Source organism: Chelonoidis abingdonii, chromosome 8 (assembly GCF_003597395.2).
Source record: "Chelonoidis abingdonii isolate Lonesome George chromosome 8, CheloAbing_2.0, whole genome shotgun sequence".
NCBI classification, from domain to species: domain Eukaryota; kingdom Metazoa; phylum Chordata; order Testudines; family Testudinidae; genus Chelonoidis; species Chelonoidis abingdonii.
The window spans coordinates 6,831,522-6,851,893 of NC_133776.1; the positions used below are offsets into that span (position 1 = coordinate 6,831,522).

The 20,372-nt window shown below is 49.3% G+C and overlaps 2 protein-coding genes across 2 annotated transcripts in view; one reads left to right on the forward strand and one right to left on the reverse strand.

Annotated features, from left to right (window-relative positions):
* The first annotated feature begins 12,074 nt into the window (after positions 1-12,074).
* The window catches only part of DIS3L2 (DIS3 like 3'-5' exoribonuclease 2), a 404,569-nt gene continuing 396,271 nt past the window's right edge, over positions 12,075-20,372 (forward strand). Inside the window, exon 1 of the mRNA XM_075068347.1 lies at positions 12,075-12,080. The gene's annotated coding sequence lies outside the window, so the exon portion shown is untranslated. The remainder of the gene's footprint in view (positions 12,081-20,372) is intronic.
* The window catches only part of PDE6D (phosphodiesterase 6D), a 59,201-nt gene continuing 51,833 nt past the window's right edge, over positions 13,005-20,372 (reverse strand). Inside the window, exons 2-5 of the mRNA XM_032803858.2 lie at positions 20,269-20,357; positions 16,699-16,824; positions 15,904-16,009; positions 13,005-13,606 (exon numbers count right to left, since the gene is read on the reverse strand). Coding sequence (XP_032659749.1) covers positions 13,525-13,606; positions 15,904-16,009; positions 16,699-16,824; positions 20,269-20,357 — 403 coding nt within the window. The 3' untranslated portion in view covers positions 13,005-13,524. The remainder of the gene's footprint in view (positions 13,607-15,903; positions 16,010-16,698; positions 16,825-20,268; positions 20,358-20,372) is intronic.

Genomic DNA, 20,372 nt, shown 5'->3' on the forward strand with positions numbered 1-20,372 from the left:
GGACTGGAGGGCCAATCACCAGCAAGTCCCAAATCCTCTGTCCAGCCAGAGGAGAAATGGAGGCAGCAGGTACACCCTGCTACCAGCCCAGGTACGCTGCTATTCTGTGCTCATAAGAGCCAGGCATTTCCCCAGGGCTGCATTTCACCCCAGCTCGGGCCTCCTCGCTCTGCCAGGGCAGCATGAGCAATTGGAGGGGAGGCAAAGTTGCAAAGCATGCACTGAATGTAACGTGCCCTCAGGCTACCTGTGCACCTCTTGTTTGCCTGAATCAGATAATTAACTTCATTAAGAGGGCTCAATTGACCCAGCTGAGTGTTAGCAGACAGAACAGATCCAGGGCACCCTGCCAGGAGGAAGGCCGATTTTGCTTTTCAAGGACTTGAATGAGCTCCCAACTTTCCCAGCAGTCAAGGATAGACGGTCCGGCCGGAAATGCGAACTACAGCGTGAACGGCATGCTGGCAGCACCTGGCTGGCTGGATAAACAGTGGGGGGGGGGAAGGGAAAACTGAGGTGGATCTAGCTGTTCTCCGCTTTGCTAGTGACAAGGGGTTGTTTGACTTCCTTCACTGGGATGTCCCTTCCCCTCCAAGCCAGCCAGCTACCCGCCCCACCCCTCCACTCATCAGAATGGGAAGGGCAAGGTGATGGCTGATGAAATCTCTCCCCCCGAGTTGAAAACCTCTGGCCTAAAGGACCTGGGATCATGAGCTTTGCAAGTCCCAGGCTCTGTGACTCGACTCCAAACTGAGCGTGGCTTAATCTTCATCTCCATTCAGCCCACAGCACCTGGGCTAGATTCCCCACCAGTGGTGCCACTTCCTGCTTATGGCTTTGACTTTAGGAAAGCCGGTCTTTCCTGGAAAACTCTACAGGTACCTGGGGATCCAGTGGGCCGCTTACATCACAAACACCAAGCAAAGGATTCTTAGCACAGCTGGTTAAGAAAATGGTATTAGCCCTTAGGTAACTCGAAGGCCCAACGTACTGTTGGGAGAAAAGACCTTTCTATTAAAGACCCAACCATCTGGCTTTGATTGCTCCCAATGCCCACTTCAAAGAGGCTTCAGGAAATAGATAGGGAGGATGAGGCTTGATATGTGTAAACAAACACACAGACCCTAATTTAGGAGGGAGAAAAGAAAGCTTTTAGGCCTCTTCTTTAAGAGAAAAGAAACAGAGAGATTTGCAGGCAGGGTTGCCAGGCGTCCAGTTTTCGGCCGGAACACCCAATAGAAAAGGGACCCTGGTGGGGCTCCGATCAGGACCGCTGATCAGGTCATTAAAAGTCCGGTTGGAGGCACAGCGGGGACTCGGGGCTAAGGCAGGCTTCCTACCTGCCCTAGCTCAGTGCAGCTCCCAGAAGCAGCTCCCAGGTCCTTGCGGCCCCTAGGCTCATGGGTGGTCATGGGGGCTCCACGCCCTGCCTTTGCCCCTGCCTTGAGCACTGGCTCCGCAGCTCCCATTGGCTGGGAACCACGACCAATGGGAGCTGTGGGGGCGGTGCCTGCAGACCTGAGGGCAGCGTGCGGAGTCTCCCTGGTTGCCCATGTGGGGGTTCTCAAACATGCTGGTTGGGACCCTCATGGGGTCCTGAGGTTATTACATGGGAGGTCATGAGTTGTCAGCCTCCACCCCAAACCCTGCTTTGTCTCCTGCATTTATAATGGTATTAAATACACAAAAAGGTGTTAAACTGATGGTGGGAGGTCACACTCAGAGGTTTGCTATGTGAAAGGGGTCACCAGTACAAAAGTTTGAGAACCACTGGTCTAGGAGCTGCAGGGACCTGGGAGCCACAGTAAGCACTGCCAGGACCCTGCACCCCGAACCCGCTCCTGCACCTCAACCCCCTGCCCCAACAGAGTCTCCTCCCACACCCAAACTCCCTCCCAGAACCCTTACCACTCACCCCCTGAGCCCTCTCCTGCACCCCAAATGCCTCATCCCCGTCCCTACCTCAGAGCCCGCAACCCCAGCCCAGAGCCCATCCACCCCCGCATCCCAAACCCCTCATCCCTGGCCCCACCCCAGAGCCCACACCCCCAGCTGGAGCCCTCACTCCCACCCCAACCCCCTGCTCCAGCCTGGTGAAAGTGAGTGAGGGTGTGGGAGAGTGAGCGATGGAAGGACTGGGGATGGAGCGAGCAGGGGGTGGGGCCTCAGGGAAGAGGCAGGACAGGACTGGGGTGTTTGGTTTTGTGCGATTAGAAAGTTGGCAACCCTGTTTGGAGGTCACTGTGCCACCTGCCTCACTGGTCCTCACCCCTCATCAGGGTGCAGAGCCACTGCCAGGTTTGGGCAGGAGCCGGCGCCCTGCTGGAATTGGCAGCTGGAAGCATGTTAACCCTTTTGGCCCCTTGGGTACATTTCAACCTCAACGCTCAGTCCTCAGCTGCCTCCCCCTCCCTCTCCCACTTCCTGTTTTGACTCTGCAGCCTTTGGTTTGCTTTCACTGCCCAGTGCTGGCTGCTCGGTGTAACAAGTTCACCAGCCAGCAATACCTGTCAGGAGCAGCTCCAGCCCCCCAGCTCTCACTAACCAGTGACCCCTCAGGCGCGTCTCAGTGGGTTGCCTAACCCCATGCTTGGCACCCTGCCCTGGGCTTCCAAAGAAAGGAGAGATCCTAACATCTGGCCTGCGGGAAGGACATCGCCTCCCTGGTAGAAGTGTAAGGGCCAGCGTCTGATTGGGAGCAATTAGCAGGAGAGTAATTTACTGTCTGCTGGGACTCAGGGCAGAGCCCTCCCGCACCCACAGTTCCTGGATAGGTTTGGCCCTGGCCTCAGCTGTACCAGCCAGTGCAGGGACACACACACTCTGAGCATCTCCAAATCAGCCCATGTTTCATAAGGAAACTGGAGAGTCACATTTGCTGGCAGTGGGGAACGGGCCACGTGGGACGGGCAGGTCCCAGTGGGATGGAGCCATGGCTGGGGTGCAGGCGGGGGAGGCTCTCACCCACACGTTAGCCAGCCTCTGAATCACGGCTGGCCCTTCCCTTCTGGGAAGCAAAACCTTCAGCCCCTGTAGCCCCATGTCCTTGGTCACCCCAGGGGGTGTCTAGGTCTGGCTGGGGAACACAGACTGTAACCCACCGCCGGCTCTATCATTGGGCTTTGGCCCTGCACCCACATGTCTGTTAGAGGTGTTGTGTGAGCTAGGGCTAGAGCAGGAAGCTGCTTTGCACCAGCAAACACAGAGGGATCTTGGGCAGCAATGCGCTCACCCTTCCCCATTGGTCCCCAAGACCCTGCCCTGCACCTATCCTTATGGTCTGGTCTGCTCTGGTTCATGCAGATCCATGCCTGCTGGTCCATCACACAAGCCACTTGCTATATATGTCTGTATCTGGTGACCCCCAGCAACAACAGAAATCTACCAGCAGTGGGGCTCCCTCCCCGTCACCAGCAGCCAGCCCTGCTCTCTGCATGCTGTTCCCCTCATTTCCTGGATCCACAGACACAGAGGATGGGTTTCCTGTCACATGTGGCTGGATCAGATCTGGGTTCCCTGGCCTGCGGAAGCTAGACTTGCGAAAGGTCCTCAGCGAAAGGTCTCTATTCTGCTGAGCCACCTCAGCCGCGTGTCTTCTTCTAAAACTCACCACAGGAGTTCAGCAGACCCCAGCATGGAGACGTACCCGGCCCGTAGCACAGAATGCTGAAGTCAGCTGCCAGCAGAGGGTTATAAAAACCCTTCCTGGGCAAGGTAGCAGGGCTCCGCAGAGCATTTAAGTCCTCTCAGGGGGCAGGTGTGGCAATCAGAGCTAGCCCCAGGCAGGAGAGGGAAAGCTTACTCGTGGCGAGTTGGCCTCACTTGGCATGTGCAGGAAATCCAGCAGCAGAGTCACTTGGGCAGCAAGATAGTAGAAAGTGCTTGTGGGTGGGCTTCACAAATCATTGGGAGGTAGGTGCCTAAATATCTTTGTCAGTTGCACCCTATCTACAGCACCTTCCACCCAAGGATCTCCAAAGCACTTCACAAACATCTCTCTAACATGCTGTCTGAGCACTGTTCTCACTGTGTGGGAACCTGCTCCTAATGCTTCCTTGAAGCCAATCAACAAAGCAAGGGATTTCTTCCTCTTCTTTGCAGCCATGAAGAAATGTCTACAAGCACATGTTGTCCTCAATGTCTCCTGCCAACAGGTACAGGAGAATCTCCAGGTTACGAACACCTCAGAAATTGAGGTTGTTCGTAACTCTGAACAAGACATGATGGTGGTTCTTTCAAAAGTTTACAGCTGAACATTGACTGAATACAGCTTTGAAACTTTACTGCGCAGAAGAAAAATGCTACTTTCCCTTTATTTTTAGTAGTTTACATTTAACACAGCACTGTACTGTATTTATCTTTTTTTTTTTTGTCTCTGGCTACCTGATTGTGTACTTGCGGTTCCAAATGAGGTGTGTGATCGACTGGTCAGTTCGTAACTCTGGTGTTCATAACTGTGAGGTTCTGCTGTATTTGAATTTAGCCATATAGCATGGCCCGGTCTCAGCCCCTTCAGGAAAGGAGAGATTGAAACAGCCTGGATGAAATCCTGGCCCTCTTGAAGTCACGGGCAAAGCTCCCACTGACTTTAGTGGAGCCAAGAATTCACACTGTCAGTGGCTGGTGCACAGGTTGGCTCTGCGGTCCCCTCAGCCCTTTGCTGTGTTCTCACAGCCAATGATGCAAGCTGGCAGCAGGCGGAGGATCATTCAATTCAACAGCAAGAGACGACAATGAGCAAAGGGGGTGGGTGGGGAAACTAACTTGGCGTGGTTTCACCTTTGTCGTGCAGGAGCCTGGTAACCAGAGAACTACAAATCTCTCTCTCGAGCCATCATCGTCTTTTGAGCAGGAGCTGACCAGCCCTGTTCGAGTCAAGACAGGTTCTGTGGGAACTGACCAGGACACGTCTGCACACAGTTACGGCTTCTGCAGGACTGGATACACAGAGGCTCGTTACTACAAATGACACTCACCGCAGTTAATTCAAGATGCACCCACAGCCCTGAGCTTGCTCATCTGGCCCTCCCCCTGTCCTCTAGCAGCTCTGCCAATGCACCTTGATCCTGAGCTGCTGCATGCTGTGCTATTCCAGTCCCGGGGCGCCCACAGAGACAGCTCCTCATCGCTGACCCGCACCCTGGAAGAGAAGGGGAGGGCTTCAGTTCTACAGCTGGATCCTGATCTGAAGCACCAGCTGCTACTCTAGTCTCGTATCCACGTGACCGTACCAATGAACTAGACGGACCAGAGGGCATGCCGGGCAGCTCTGCTGTGTTGATTAGGGCTGGGTGAAGATGACCACCCAGGGAAAGTCCATCCCCAACCCTTCCATATCTGTCCTCAGGCCATGTTTGAGTCCAGATGTCCAGCACCTAAAGGCCAAGGAAATTCCCATTACACCGCAGTTAGTTCCGATCTCTGGCCCGCTGAGGCACTGCACAGCTCTCCAGAGCTTTTCTTAAAGGCTGTGCTTTCTCTAAGCAGCCCAGCCTGCCCTTTCAGTCGTGTCTCCCCGTGCACTGTTTGTGTGCTGAAGAGGAAGCCAAAACCAGTGGGTTTTGATCAAGGCGCCGCTCGTCGTGGGTCCCTCCTATAGTATAAATAGACCATGTGGTGACAGGTGCTTCAGAAATGCAGCTAGAAGGCGAGATTAAAATCAAAGTGTGACGCTGGGAAAGAGAGCAAGGCTGGCAAATGACCCGAATGGACATGCCGGCCAGTGCTGGCCTGTTTGTCCATGCACTGGGGGATGTTCTACACTTCATCCGTCTCTCTACACCTCAGGGCCAAAGGCACTTGAGAGCTGCGATGGGGCTGGTGACACATCTGCCCTCAGGGCTTTGCGGAGCTCGGCTGCTAGCCTCCCACAGGCACAAACTATTGCTGCTTTTGCAGCCCCAGCTCCTTTGGCAGAAAGCGAAGGCTGCAGCACTCAGAGGCCCCACTCAGGACGCCTTTGGTCACAGGCAGCGTGGGATAGCACTGAGCCAGCCTTTCACAGCCATTGGTGCTCTTGGGGGATCTAAGACCCCACCAAGCAACTTAAAACAATGCAGCAGCATCCCTTTAACTGGGGTATGTGTGTGACAGATCAGTTATCAAAGCGTCTCTCACTCACAGCCCTTGGTAAAGAACCAGCAGGTGTCTCTCTCCAGTGGCTCACACCACCCATATCAAACGCATTCTGACTAGGGCTGTCAAGCGATTAAAAAAATTAATCGCGATTAATTGCACTGTTAAACAATGATAGAATGTTTATTTAAATATTTTTGGATGTGTTCTACATTTTCAAATATATTGATTTCAATTACAACACAGAATACAAAGTGTACAGTGCTCACTTTCCATTTATTTTTTATTATAAACATTTGCACTGTAAAAAAAAGAAATAGTATATTTCAATTCACCTCATACAAGTACTATAGTGCAATCTCTTTATCGTAAAGTTGAACTTACAAATATAGAATTATGTACAAAAAAATGGCATTTGAAAATAAAACAATGTAAAACCTTAGAACCTACAAGTCCACTCAATCAGCCAGATGCTCAGACAAACAAGTTTGGTTACAATTTGCAGGAGATAATGCTGCCCACGTCTTGTTTACAATGGCACCTGAAAGTGAGAACAGGCATTCACATGGCACTGTTGTAGCCGGCATCGCAAGATATTTACGTGCCAGATGCGCTAAAGATTCATATGTCCCTTTATGCTTCAATCACCATTCCAGAATATTTGCGTCCATGCTCATGACGGGTTCTGCTCGATAGCGATCCAAAGCAGTGTGGACCGACACATGTTCATTTTCTTCATCTGAGTCAGATGCCACCAGCAGATGATCGATTTCCTTTTTTGGTGGTTCGGGTTCTGTAGTTTCCGCATCGAAGTGTTGCTCTTTTAAGACATCTGAAAGCATTCTCCACACCTCTTCCTTCTCAGATTTTGGAAGACCCTTCAGATTCTTAAACCTTGAGTCGAGTGCTTTATCTATCCTTAGAAATCTCACATTGGTACCATCTGCATTTTGTCAAATCTGCTGTGAAAGTGTTCTTAAAACAAACATATGCTGGGTCATCATCTGAGACTGCTATAACATGAAATATGTGGCAGAATGAGGGTAAAACAGAGAAGGAGACATACAATTCTCCCCCCAAGGAGTTTAGTCACAAATCTAATTAACACATTGTTTTTTTTGACAAGCATCATCAGCATGGAAATGTGCTCTGGAATGGTAGCCAAAGCATGAAGGGGCATATGAATGTTTAGCATATCTGGCACGTAAATACCTTGCAACACTGGCCACAAAAGTGCCACGCGAATGCCTGTTCTTGCTTTCAGATGATACTGTAAATAAGCAGACAGCAGTAATTCCCACAAATGTAAACAAACTTGTTTGTCTTAGCAATTGGCTGAACAAGAAGTAGGACTGAGTGGACTTGTAGGTGCTAAAGTTTTACATTGTTTTGTTTTTGAGTGCAGCTATGTAACAAAAAAAATCTACATTTATAAGTTACACTTTCATGATAAAGAGACTGTACTACAGTACTTGTATGAGGGGAATTGAAAAATACTATTCCTTTTGCTACACCCAAACCACAATCAAACGCCAGGGGGTGCCAGCCAGATACAGCTGCTGGTGATCACTCCATTGCAGCACAAGTCACACTGTGCTCTAGAGACCATGTGGCCTGTTCTTGGTGGATTACAGCATGCTGGTATTTGACACACAAAACCCTGTCTGCTCTGGGGCTTGAAGAGGTTCGCCACCTCCTTCCCACACAGTTGAGCTCAAGCACAAGCCTCAGGAAAAGGCCATTGAATCCTGCTTGCTGCCAGACTTCACACTAGACGTGCTGAAAGGCTCGACTCTTAGCTGGGATTTTTGCAGCTGGGTGAGGAGGAGGAGTTTGGTTGGACACTTTTTTTTTTTATTGGGCACTGAAAAATATTTGTTAAAAAAACCCAACATCTTGCGGTAAGTGCTCCCAGAAGGCTCACTAGTGGGCACTGTTTACGCAGAGTACACAAATGAGGGTTTGCCCTCACTGATCCTTGTACAGAGTACCAGGAAAGAAAGCGCCGTTGTGAGCTATTTTCCATCCTACCACAAGAGGGCAGCAGTAAGACACACAGCACACAAACAGCTGGCTTTCAGTCGGTGCAAGGACCCTGGGTTAATTGTCATTTTAATGCCAAGGCCAGATTGAAGGCAGAAGCATCATGGTGTGTGCAATTAAACGAGAATGCACCAGAGCACGGGGAGTGCCAACGCCTGCATTTTGCAGAGAAACCTGGCTCGCAACCGGCAGGACTGGCAAGACACCGCTGACCTTGCTGTAGGTGAGGGTGCAGCCATTCCACACTTGACTGGAAAGGTGTGAAGAAGATTCCAGGCTGAAGCCTTTTTGAGCTCCGAAAGGGAGGCCCTGGGTGATAATGTGATAGAGCTCCCCCCAGCCTGGCATGACGTCCAACTGTCTGACCAGGAGGAGTTTAAGACCAGGCTCGTGCTTAGTGGCCATTTACTGATGGACAGCCCTCCCCATCACATCAACCCTCCAGCACGACTGGCCTGCTTGTGAACAGTCGCCAACCGCTTTGCTCCCGTAAGCCAGGGAATCTAGCTTCTGTCCGAAGCTAGCAAAGGACCCAGCATCAAAATTCCTAATGACGCCAGTAGGACCTTTCACTTTAACATGGCCGTGCCCAGCCTAAACCAGGAAGACAGTTTTGCAGTATGAGTCGAAGCTCAAACTCATCCTTTAGTGGAGAGGGAGTAGGCTATCTGCTTCCTCGAGAAGTGCTGCCCGTGAAACGCAGGTAGGCTTGAGGTAGCATGGTATGCAGAAGGCTTGTACCAGCACCGCTTGCTGGTAGCTAAAGCACAGGTTTCAATCGTGGGGCTCACAACCTTCCCCTTCCCATGTTGGTAAGTAGGAGGGGTCCTGGCTAGATGGACAGGGGGAAGAGGATGAGCTTGTCTCCAGGGCTGTCAATAAAGCATCCTTCACCAGCATTACACTCACCTAGAAACCCTGCCATGCACACAGATGCAAGTTAATTACATTACTCTGGCACCCCTAGTCCCCAGCTGAGATGGGGGCCCCATTGTGTGGGGTGCCATCTACCTGCCTAGTCCCTGCCCCAAAGAAGGATAACAGTAGTGTAATCACTGCCTCACGCAGGCAACAGAGTCACTTTGTTAAGATGGAGAAGCTGAAGGCCTTTTGGCATACATCCTGGACAAGCTACTCCTAGGCGACGGCACCACACAGGACACTGTAATGGCGGCAGTGCAGGCACAGAGGGAGCCATGCTTGGCCAGCAGCCCTGTGCTGTTGGAGCCTTGTCTAATCAGCCTCTACTTCACACCTAACGAAACGCACCTCAGTTACAGAGAAACGAAGTCAAACCGTCAGGCCTACCTCCCAGGCCCTTGTCTTGCTGCATTTCCTGCGCGGGCATCGCGGAAACCTTGACCACAGGGACAGCTCATATGCAAGAGCATGCTAGCACCTGATGCCAGTGAGACGCTATTTAAAAGCTGCCATCATAGCAACAGGTTGGAACAGGTGCAATTCTCCACGGAGGTAATCACACATAAAGACTGTTTCAATAGGAACAAGCATAGGCTCAAGAGTGTGAAAACGAATATCCCAGGTATTACAGGCCCCACAAACAGAGAGTCTTTTTAAAAATCACGTGCATTCCTATTTGATTAATCTGAAAAATGCTCCCTGCTACTAGGTTGTAGTTTGTCTTGTTGACAAGAAGCTGCCTCTGCAGCGTGTCACTGGCTAACTCTGCCTGAACTCCCAGCTGGAGGCATAGTGGTAAACATCACAATATAGCTCCATGTAAACACTGAAGTGGGCTAAACCTGTTTACAAGGACAGTTGTAAGCAGCAGCGTGCTGGGGGTAATTTTACCTGGCATATGCGGGGTACTTTGGGTTTGAAAAGCAGTTTGAAAATGGGAGGCCATGCTATAAAGCTGGGTAATTTACATGCAACTTACCTAACGCCTTTGGACCCTGCTGGCTTTGGGGCACATGTGCCCTGAACTCTGACCCTGCACCAGGCTGCAAGCGTGCTTGGCACAGGGTTTACATTTCATTGGTTAAAGTGACTCTCCTTCCAATCTGCAAACTGCTACCAAATGGAGATTCCCACCCCCACCCATGCACATATTCCCACCTCTCCTCTCCCAATCCCTCACTGCATGATGCTCGGGGCTTGTCTACATGGTGATTTCGTGTACAGCAAGCCAAAGTGTGAATCTACAGCGCAGAAGCATGTGGGCCATGTGGACCCAACTCTCGCACACTGGAAGTTTCATAGTGTGCTTTGACATACTAGTGTTCCAAACAGTTGTGGTCCCCTCCTCAGGGATGGCCTAGTGGGGGCATGCTGCCGGGAATGCTCTGCCCCATATGTCCAGCAGGCTCAGACACATTTGGAGGAAGCTGCTGCTGGGGATAATGCACTTTCTTTTCTCAGATTAACAATCCAGCATCAATTCAGGTGCTAAAATGATGCATTTCTCTTATTCCCTATCATTTTCTTATGAATCAGTCCCCATTCACAGGATGGTTTGACCTCATAATCCTCCTAGTTAAGTTCATCAATATCCACTAATCATAAAACTGCCAGTGATGTCTGAGAGCAGAAACTGAAGGCACAGGCTGTGCAAGGTTTAAGTTTACTAAGGGAATGAAGATGGCTAATTATAAGAAATGTAACAGGAGCTGAGAGTGAGGGTATGTTTGGAAAATACCTTTGCAGCAGAAGCGCCCTGTGGGGCAGTAGATAGGCCCACACTGAGGAGGAAGGAAGGCCCCAGAGGCTCAGTGTGTGGGGCAAACCCTGCCCCTCTGGCCCTGTCAATCATGTATGGTAGAGAAGAGGCCTTTAAAAAGAAGGAAATGGCCGCAGTCAACTGTGGGGAAGATCACCCTGAGTAGGAAATGGATGGAGTGATTCCATAGGCCACAGGTGAAGCTCCCAGCCAGAAGATCTCCACCCAGACTCTACAGGGAATGCAGCAGATCCCCAGGGTAAGCCCCACAGAGAAAGCCGCATTCAGCTAGCCAGCCAGGACTCCTTGAAAACTGCTACACAGACAGCCCTGAAGTATGAAAGTACTGTTGGCCTCTTTCCGTTTCAGTTGGCTCTGGGAAGTTATTCTTGGGTGTGCTGGGACATTTAACTTCCTTTTGATCCCCATCAGAAGAGACTTAAGAAGGCCCACAGAGGGCAGGGTCCCCCTTGCAAGAAATAAGAAAGTGAGGCCTGTGTATAGGTGGAAGTAACTGGCTGCTGCCAGGGTCTCCTGTAGCCTGGGAGAAAAGCTTAAGGCCTCTCTCTTACACACCCCCATATACCATCAAAGCTGGGCGCACATTAGCGCTTGATGTTAGCCACTGTAGCCCAAACAGAGCCCCCAGTACAGCATTTCAGTCTCTAGTAAACTCAAGAAAGAGGCATCTTTAGTGATCATAGCTAATGCCTCTCTTCCTGGAGTTTGTGAACTTGGTGGACTATGTTAAGTGCTAGTCTATTCCTATTCAGAACAACCCCCATTTTCCAGATGGTTTTGGACATACCCAATGGAGTCTGGATAAACTAATGTCTGTGCGTTGCTGCCCAGGGAAATAGTAAGCTTAAGTTAACCACTGGTTGAATGAACAGGGACAATCCTAGTATGGAGTGGGGAATCGGAAGGAAGACCTGGTCATCAGCAGTGGTGAGCTGGAGCCGGTTCTCACTGGTTCGCGGGAACCGGTTGTTAAATTTAGAAACCCTTTTAGAACCAGTTGTAAAGGGCTTCTAAATTTAACAAAAGTTCCAGCAGCTCCCTGCCCTGCCCCCGGCCCCAGCTCACCTGGCTCCAGCTCTGCCTCTGCCTCCTCCTCTGAAGGCTCCCCCTCCAGGCTTCCCGCCAATCAGCTGTTAGCCTGGGAGGTCTGAGAAGGAAGCAGCAGCTTCCTGCAGGTGAGCTGGGGCAGGGGGGCACGAGGAGTGCTTTAGGAGCCGCGCGTCTCTGGCCCTTGGCCCCAGCCCTGACTCCGGCCTGGCCAGTGGCTCCGGACTGGCCCCAACCTCGGGTCGGCCCTAACTCTGGGCGGCGCAGCTCTGGGCCATCCCCCGGCCCCCGATTCTGGCCTGGCCAGTAGTTCCGGGCCGGCCCCCGGTCCCGACTGCAGGCTGGCCCCCGATTTCAGGCTGGCCAGCTGCTTTGGCCCAGCCCCCAACTCAGGCCCGGCGCCCATGGCTCCCAGCCCCGACTCTGGGTGGCGCGGCCCCCATCTCCAGGCAGCGCGGTAAGGGGGCAGGGAACAGGGAGGGGGAGTTGGATAGAGGGCAGGGGAGATTAGGGTCGGGATTCAGGGCGGTCAGAGGGCAGGGAACAGGGGAATTGAATGGGGGCAAGGGTCCTGGGGAGGGGCCAGTCAGGAAGGACCAGGGTTTGGATGGGGCGGTGGGAGGCAGTCAGGGGCAGGGGTTCCAGGGGCAGTCGGGACAGAGAGAAGGGGTGGTTGGATGGGGCAGCAGTCCCAGGGGGCCATCAGGAATAAGAGGAGGGGTTGGATGGGGCAGGGGTCCTGGGGGTGGAGTGTCAAGGAACATGGGAGGTTGGATGGGGCAGGAGTCCCGAAGTGTTCAAGCGGAACATGGGAGCAGTGGGATGGGGCAGGTAGATCCCCGGGGGCGGGGGGAGTCCCGGGGGGCGGGGGGGGCACGATCCCCTCATGGGGTGAGGAGGAGGGAACCGGTTGTTAATATTTTGGCAGCTCATCACTGGTCATCAGCTATAGTTTTCACCTTATGTGGAGGAAGCCTTGAGGAGAAAAAAGAGTCCAGCAAGAACTTAGTATGGAAGTGCTGACAAGACCTTAGTTCTGCTGCCGTTGGCTTGCTGACAGTGGGCTTGCAAGCAGCAGTCTGTCACTTGCTCACATTTTTAAAATAAGGGGGGAAAAACACAGCTGAAAGTGTTTCCATTCTTTGGACAGTACGAATGTTTTAATTCAGAAATTTGCTTTAATTACATTATGTAGTAATAGACTATTTTACAAGTTTAGGGTATGAGAATGTATAGACCACTACACAGAAATCCAGAGAAAGCATAAAAAGTAAACATGGGAAAGGAAAAGGTTAACTTAATCCAAAACAAAGTGCTGAGAGAAGGTGCAAGTGGAAATGAGTGATTACGTACCAAGATCCAGAGAAGTAGAAAGGATGAAACTAACATAATTTACAGTGTTGGTTCTGCACAACCATTTTTTGCCCATTTTTACAGAGTCTTTATTCCCCCCATCACTGAGCTGATGGTTGTGTCTCTCAGGGTTGGGTTTGGTCGGAGGGGAAAACCAAATAACTGATAGGCAAACGTCACAACCCCCGGTGAGCTGGTCCCCAGGCTCACACCTACAGGAGGTGTCTTCCACTGGATAGGCAAGGGGTTCTGCACCAAGAACTGCACGGAGGAAAACTAAAAACAGCCCCCAAAAGCCCCTTATCTCAAACGTAGAAAAGTTTCACTCTGGAAGTGCTTACAAGGAGGTCATCATCGAAGAACTTGGTTTCTATAATAACGTTACCACTGTGGAGGGAAATTAAAAGGAAAGGAAGGAGATATTAGACAAAAGCAATTACAGAATACTGCTGTGAACCGCGCTCTTGCTGGCTTGAGCTAACTCCCTGTCCCCACACTACCTCCTGCCTTTTATTTGAGAATATTTACTGTAAGAATGAAATAATGCAAAGGGAAGCCGCACTGTGACCCGATGGACTAGAATGGAGGGCTGCTCTTTACAAAGTGCTATCAGCCTTATTTTCCCCAGACAATGAGAGACTTGCCCACTGCATTCCTACAGGGAGCTGCTCCCCTATGTAAAGATGAACAGTTTCTGTTCACTGGATTGAATGTCACACTGGCTGTGTCACAGGGCAGAGCAGGGGAGGAGATGTATACGATACCCATGAATGGTTAACTTCGGCACGATGTTTTCGAAGCCATGGGTAAAGGAGTAGTGTGGCTGGTCACCTTGTGTTACTCGTTCTGTACTGGGGGACACGAAAAGCAGCACCACACGTCCTACTCTGTTATTCCTCTCCAGGTCCCCCTATGCTCTCTAGCGCTGGAGAGACCTACCTCAACCAAGGGTGTCATTCTCCCAAGAAATGCTTAAAAGCGAGTGCCTGTTCATGAGTGTCTTGTCTGAACTGCAGTGGAAAGATCAAGTGTCCCACATGGAATACAGATTTTGGGTATGACTGCACACTGTGCTGGTCCGAGGTGGTTTTGTGTGTTCTGCATACTAAAGCAGAGGCATAGTATACTAATGCTGGGTGTGCTGTAGAGTGAGAGATGCTGCTACCCATCGGTATACCCAATGCAGTGAGGCGGTGGTGGTCGGCAAGAGCTGGGATGCAGCTGCTCTGCCAGCCCCACTGACAGGAGGAGGTGATAGAGTCTACTCACCCCACCCCAGAGAGGGTTGGGTTGTTTTCAGACCTGACCTGACCCGACGCTTGAAGTCGGGTCCAGTTGGGTTTGGCTCAGGTTTCAAGGCTCTAATTTTAGGAGGCCTTTGGAGAGTGGAATGGAGAACTCAGAGGCGTAGTAAGATTAGTGAATTTGGAACCTATAGAGAACTGGGGGATGGAAAATGCTCATGTACCCTTGCCACCCTCAATAGGGCTCAGTCCTGAAAACTTTCGGCTTCCTGCGGGGGGGGGAGGGGGGAATTGTCTCTCAACAAATGAACTTTTGTCTTTATTCTGGATTTTGCAGTCTGACTTCCCTGGTGCTCACTGGGAGTTGGGGTTGCTTGCAGTGCCCACAAAAAGGGCTCCCATGTAGCATTGCTCGAACCACTTCAATGATTGTTCCCTCTTCAGAGGCTTTCTGAAAAGCGTCAAAGACTTTTGTGACATCAAAGATGGCGGCTTCAACCACAGCTCCCTCACTGTATGTCTAATTTCCATCAGGGCAGGGAGGGAGCAAGGGGAAGTTTGAGAAGCAGGATCTTCTAGGAGCCCACCAATCCTGGTGTGACCAGCTTCCCGCTATCCCCCTAAACTTGGCAAGAGGATTCTGACATCCTCCTATCTCTGCTGGCAGACAGAGATAAATGTTTTGCCAGCACATATCTAGCCTGGGGACAGCTCCTATAGGGACGATGGCCTTTTTCAAGGATTATTGCTTGCCAAGGGCCTGCCTCTAGGTTTCTCTTCCCATCAAACCTCCCATTCAAAGTGACGCCCTGGTACTCACTAGCCTGATCCAAGTCCATGAATTGCTGATCTCCTGTGACGTCAACGTGTAAGGAGTCAATCAGAGGGCTTTCATTCACATGCTATTTTGCATAACTAAGCTTTTTTATATCCAAAAGAGGATAAAATATTTGAAGCTTGGCAAAAGTATACCATGTTAAAACAAGCTCCAGAAGCCAACTTCAGGTCACAGAGGTCCCCTGGGTGACACCACCTGAATAACGCCTGCAGGGATCTCAGAGCAAGAGCCAATCAGCAACAGCTGGCTTTATGGGCATGCACTGAGTCTCTGCTTAGCCTGGATGTTGAGGGCATTAGAACAGAATTTTTAAAACTCCTTCACAGTCACCTTTAAAGGCAGATCCAGTATTTAACATAGAATCAATTCCAGTTTCTCAAAAGTCTTAGCAGCTCTATTAAAGCAAATTAGGCCTATGGGAAAGAGGAAAATGGGGAAGTCCCTCAAGAGCTGGCAGTATGGAACGTGACAAAGTCAATGTCAACTCCCCTCCTCTTTTGCATTTTGAACAATCCTCCAATTTTAGTCTTCTGCACCCAGGGAAATGCCAAGCACTGCTTCCCCCACAGCGCGCTCAGATTCTCTAACCCCAAGCTACTCACGTTAAAACATTAGCTGGCATCATCTGTGATTCTGGTGCTGCCTCTATCAAGGACTGCCAAGTGTTTGTGGAGTTAGGGATCACAAAGCCGAATTCAAAGAACCATTCTGTGAAGTGAAAAAGAGATCCAAAAGCTTTTTAAGAAAACCACATTGGTCCTATTGCTCTTTACCTGACTGCACACCCAACTCCTAAAGCTGTTAGTAACAGACACACCTCATGCTCTGCCAGCAGTTTGTATGTAAATTCAGACAGGGAAATGCTATTTAAAAACTAAGATTGTACAACTCAACCTGCACTAAACATCCTCCCTGCCTCCACTATGCCCTTGAGGAGCAGATCGGAAGAGCAATGGCACAGTCATGCCACTTTTCTTGTGATTAACTCAGAAGAAATTGGGCCAAGTTAGATTTCTTTGGAGTGTTCTAAATCTTCCCCGTCTTCACAAACTTTCCCATGTAAGGACAGCTGGAAGTAGGGGCCTAACTAATAAAACAAGGCAGGGAGCTTGGTACTCTTACAGCCCCTGGATTAAGTGCAATATTACGACACAGCATACTAGATCATGCTGTTACGAGGTCACATGTACAAGTCGTGCATGCATAAGGGTGAATATGCTTATGAAATGGTCACTTTAATGCTTTGGGCCATTAGGTCTGACTAGCACTCCACCTCCACATTACTCTTAAAAATTAAAAAAAATGTTCAGCCCATCTCATTACCCTCAGTCCCAGCCGTTTTACAAAGTATCGGTTCACCACATTCTAGTACAGCTGTCCACAGAACGGAGCAATACCTTCTAGACACTGCCCTTTGAAATAAACTTTCTGTTCCAGTCGGAATTTTTCCATTTGTTCTGCTGAGGAGAAGTTTAGCTCCCGAGACACAGCTTTGCATTTCAGGATTTTCTTAGGAACTCGAGCTGTGGAAGGAAATCAGACAACCATTACTCTGACAAATTACAAAACTATTATGCGCTATTATGACACCCTCTGAAATGCTAACCCAATGCAGAGGCTTTGAGCACAGTTCAGGCCAAAAAGGCAACTAAAAATATGAGTCTCATTTTACGGACGTGCACACTAAGGCCCAGATAGCTTTAACCTAATCCCTTGCCTGGAATCTCACAGCAAGACTGTGGCAGAGCCAGAAAAATACCCAGGTCTCTTGACTCCTCATTCCTGGTAATGTACTACTGAAGCCACGTTACCTCAGGCTAAAATGTGACCTGCAACATTACAAATTACTTTAGAAAATGTGCTAAATGTGGCAAATAGGCAGAGGGCTATTCTGCAAATGAACTAGTACCCTTTCCTCCTTCAGCTCTCCTTTTCAGGCTCTGTATCCTGATCAAACCCCAACCCAGCAAGTGTGATTCTGGTGATTTCACATGGACCCTGGGAGCCATTCTGTAAGTGCACAGGAAGTGTTGGGTTCCCAAAATACCTACCCCAGGACAATAAAACTACATTTATACCCATGGTGGGTATGACACTGCCAGCAAATGGCAAACTGTAGCTGGTTTCGTAAGCTCTCTAGGGGAAGAGGAGGAAGTCTGGGAGCATCCGTTATTGTGCTGAAATGTCACAGTAACGAGGAAAAGGGGCATATTCAGTGCAATGACATGCCACCAAGCCCTTCGCTCTTAAGTGGTGTGATTCTATATCCTTACAGTGTACTAGAAAGTGTTTTCACGCAAATTTCTATTTTATGAGCAGAACTGCTCCTAAACAAAAAGCCTATCAAAATATCCACGAGCAGACAGCAAGCTGCTGTTTAATAACAGGAAAAGCTCATCATACCCCAGGCGAATCTATCTAATGTACAATAGTTTAATGGCCTGGGACTTTGATACGATGCTGATCTAGAGAGCTACAGGGGATCATGATGTAAGCTACCACTTTGTCCCAGAGAGGAGCAAGATCTCATGATTTAAAAAACACAACCACAATGGAGCTGCTTGAAGTTTCCCCCCCCAATCCACTAATAGTTTTAAGCTATTTTCATTGCATAACACCAACATCCACCTCTGTTCCTTGCAAGTACACACTGCAGCCTATTGTGAATATGGCCTGCCTATTTAATGATACAGTACCTCATTAAACCATTGTGCATTGTATTTATTTGGGCCTTAAGACATATGGTGTTTGCTATTAATGACTGTAGATGTCTTAAAATTACTCAATCTGTATTTTGCACAACTGACCTTCGGACTCTTTTGCTATATATCTGACTCTTTATGTTCACCATGACCAGACTGTGACTTGCTATGACAAAACAATAGCTGTAATATTAGACTACACACCTCTGACGCAGGACAGTCTGAAAGACATTGGAGACTCTGTTTTAATTATGTCCCAGTTTACCTGTGAAGTAGGCAAATATTATCACGGTTTTATACAAGGGGGAAATCTAATGTGCAGAGAGGCGATAGGACTTGCCTAAGTGACAGACGGGGGATGGAACTCATGAGCCCCAACCTTCTCTTCTATCCACAAGAAAAAACACTCCACCCTATAGTCTACAGAAGCTACACAGAGCCAGGGAAGTGTAACAGTCTGTCTAGATACAGTGAAGGAAGAAGATTCAGAAGCTACCAGTGCCTCTGGGGAGAAGTTGTAAGAGGAAGTCAGAGAACAATGGGAACAAGTGCCTCAGGATTTACATTTTCTGCTTCCTGTGGCCCAGTGTCTTACTCCTCCCTCGGCTGCTATTAGCTGCTCTCATCTCTTTTGTGCCTTCACACCCAATATTACACAGTGGCTAAAAAGAGGGCAAAGCAGCACTACCCCATAGTTTAAGCAATGAAGCACCAGGCTGCAGCATTACCTTATTTTTTTTAAATCTGTGTCTCAATTATTTTATTGCAGTTGTATTTAAAATTGCTGGAACCTTTCCCTTCACAGCAGGCATCTGAATAAACCCTGTTCTACAGAGTTCTGATGTATTGTTAAATATTTCCTTGGTTTCAGAACCAGGCCCGTATGTACAGTTGTGTTTGTAATGATGGCATTTCCAGTTTTTTGCTAGGTGTGTGATACTAGTAGACTATGTCACTAGGTATGTTAACAGAACTGCAGCTATTTGCTGCTAAAAAGCACTGGAGTGAGACCAGAAGAGACTTGTCAGGCCCAAGTGGATGAGCTCAGAAGAGGCCAGATTAATGTTTTAACACAGTGCTTCTCTTATCTAACTCTGCATTTCAATTCAGACCCTGACCATTACAGCATCAGGCCTCTCTTGAGCAGGGACGGTCATGCCCAACTGTGCACTGTTTGCGTGAAGTGGAAGAGTGCTCACGGGCGCCCTGATTAGGAGTAGCAAGTCCATTTCATTTGTGACCCAAGCTAGCTTTGAAACCAAATCTCTGTAGTTGAAAGACAAGCATTAACCCTGTGTCCTACCCAGCCCTGTACTGCATTAAACAGCTCCAATTCTCCATCCCCTCTACCCTGACAGCATTACTACTTAAAACAAAATCATTACAAAGGAATAATGTAAGAGTTGAATCCTGCTGCCACGTGCGTGCTGCCCTTGCATGATAGGAGATTTTATAATTCACAGGGAGATGAATGCCCTAGTATCACCAAGTGGGATTCAGCCCTTGTTGTTTAAGCAAAAATTCATAAGTAACCCTGAAGTAAACGGATGACCAAGGTCACTCCACTCTTCACAGACCATTAGCATGGTGCTCACATTATCAGAAAAGCCTTTTGAGTGAATTCGCTGAGGCCATGCTGTTCCATACATAGCCAGTGTGACAAACAGTCTATATATTGCGGTAAGCTTGCTTTCAATTACCGTCCCTTTCCAACACATTTCCACACTGGCATGGGATATTAGATATCAAAGCAGAGTAATGTACAATGGAATACTTTGCTAGGCCTCTTGGAACAGATACCAAAGGCAGAAAGGGAAGAGAAGCCACAGACAGAAGTGGAGAGCGCAGAAGTATCCCATTTTCACTTCAGCATTAAATTCTCCCAATGCTTTGGAGAAAGTAAGTAATGGTCAAGTTGACAAGAGGGCCAAAAGTTTGCATGTTTCCCCATATAGCTCTCCCACTGTGCCTCAACCATGATCAATACAACCACTCCCAGTCACACTGAGTGGTAAGGCTTATTTTTTTTTAATGGATTAAGAGGAAGAGTGTGACAATCAGGCGTGCAGAAGTAAATTAACCCATTGAGCTCCTTGTATTCAGTCTTAGCATCTCTCCTTTGCCTGCAGCTGACCCACTTGCTCCTTGTGCTGTAGAATCAAAGCCCAAGCGAACAGTCTGTCCTTCAAAAGTGGTGCCATACTGCCTGCAGTCAGGCCCCGTAGAAACTGTATTGCCCAACCCAACAGGGAAGCCATACCTTACCTTCATGCTCCACTCCAGGTACAGACAGATCTTCTGTTCCTTGCCAGAGGATTTTCCCCGTCTCTGCATCCCGAAGGTTCATCCAATTTCTGATTGGGAGGTGA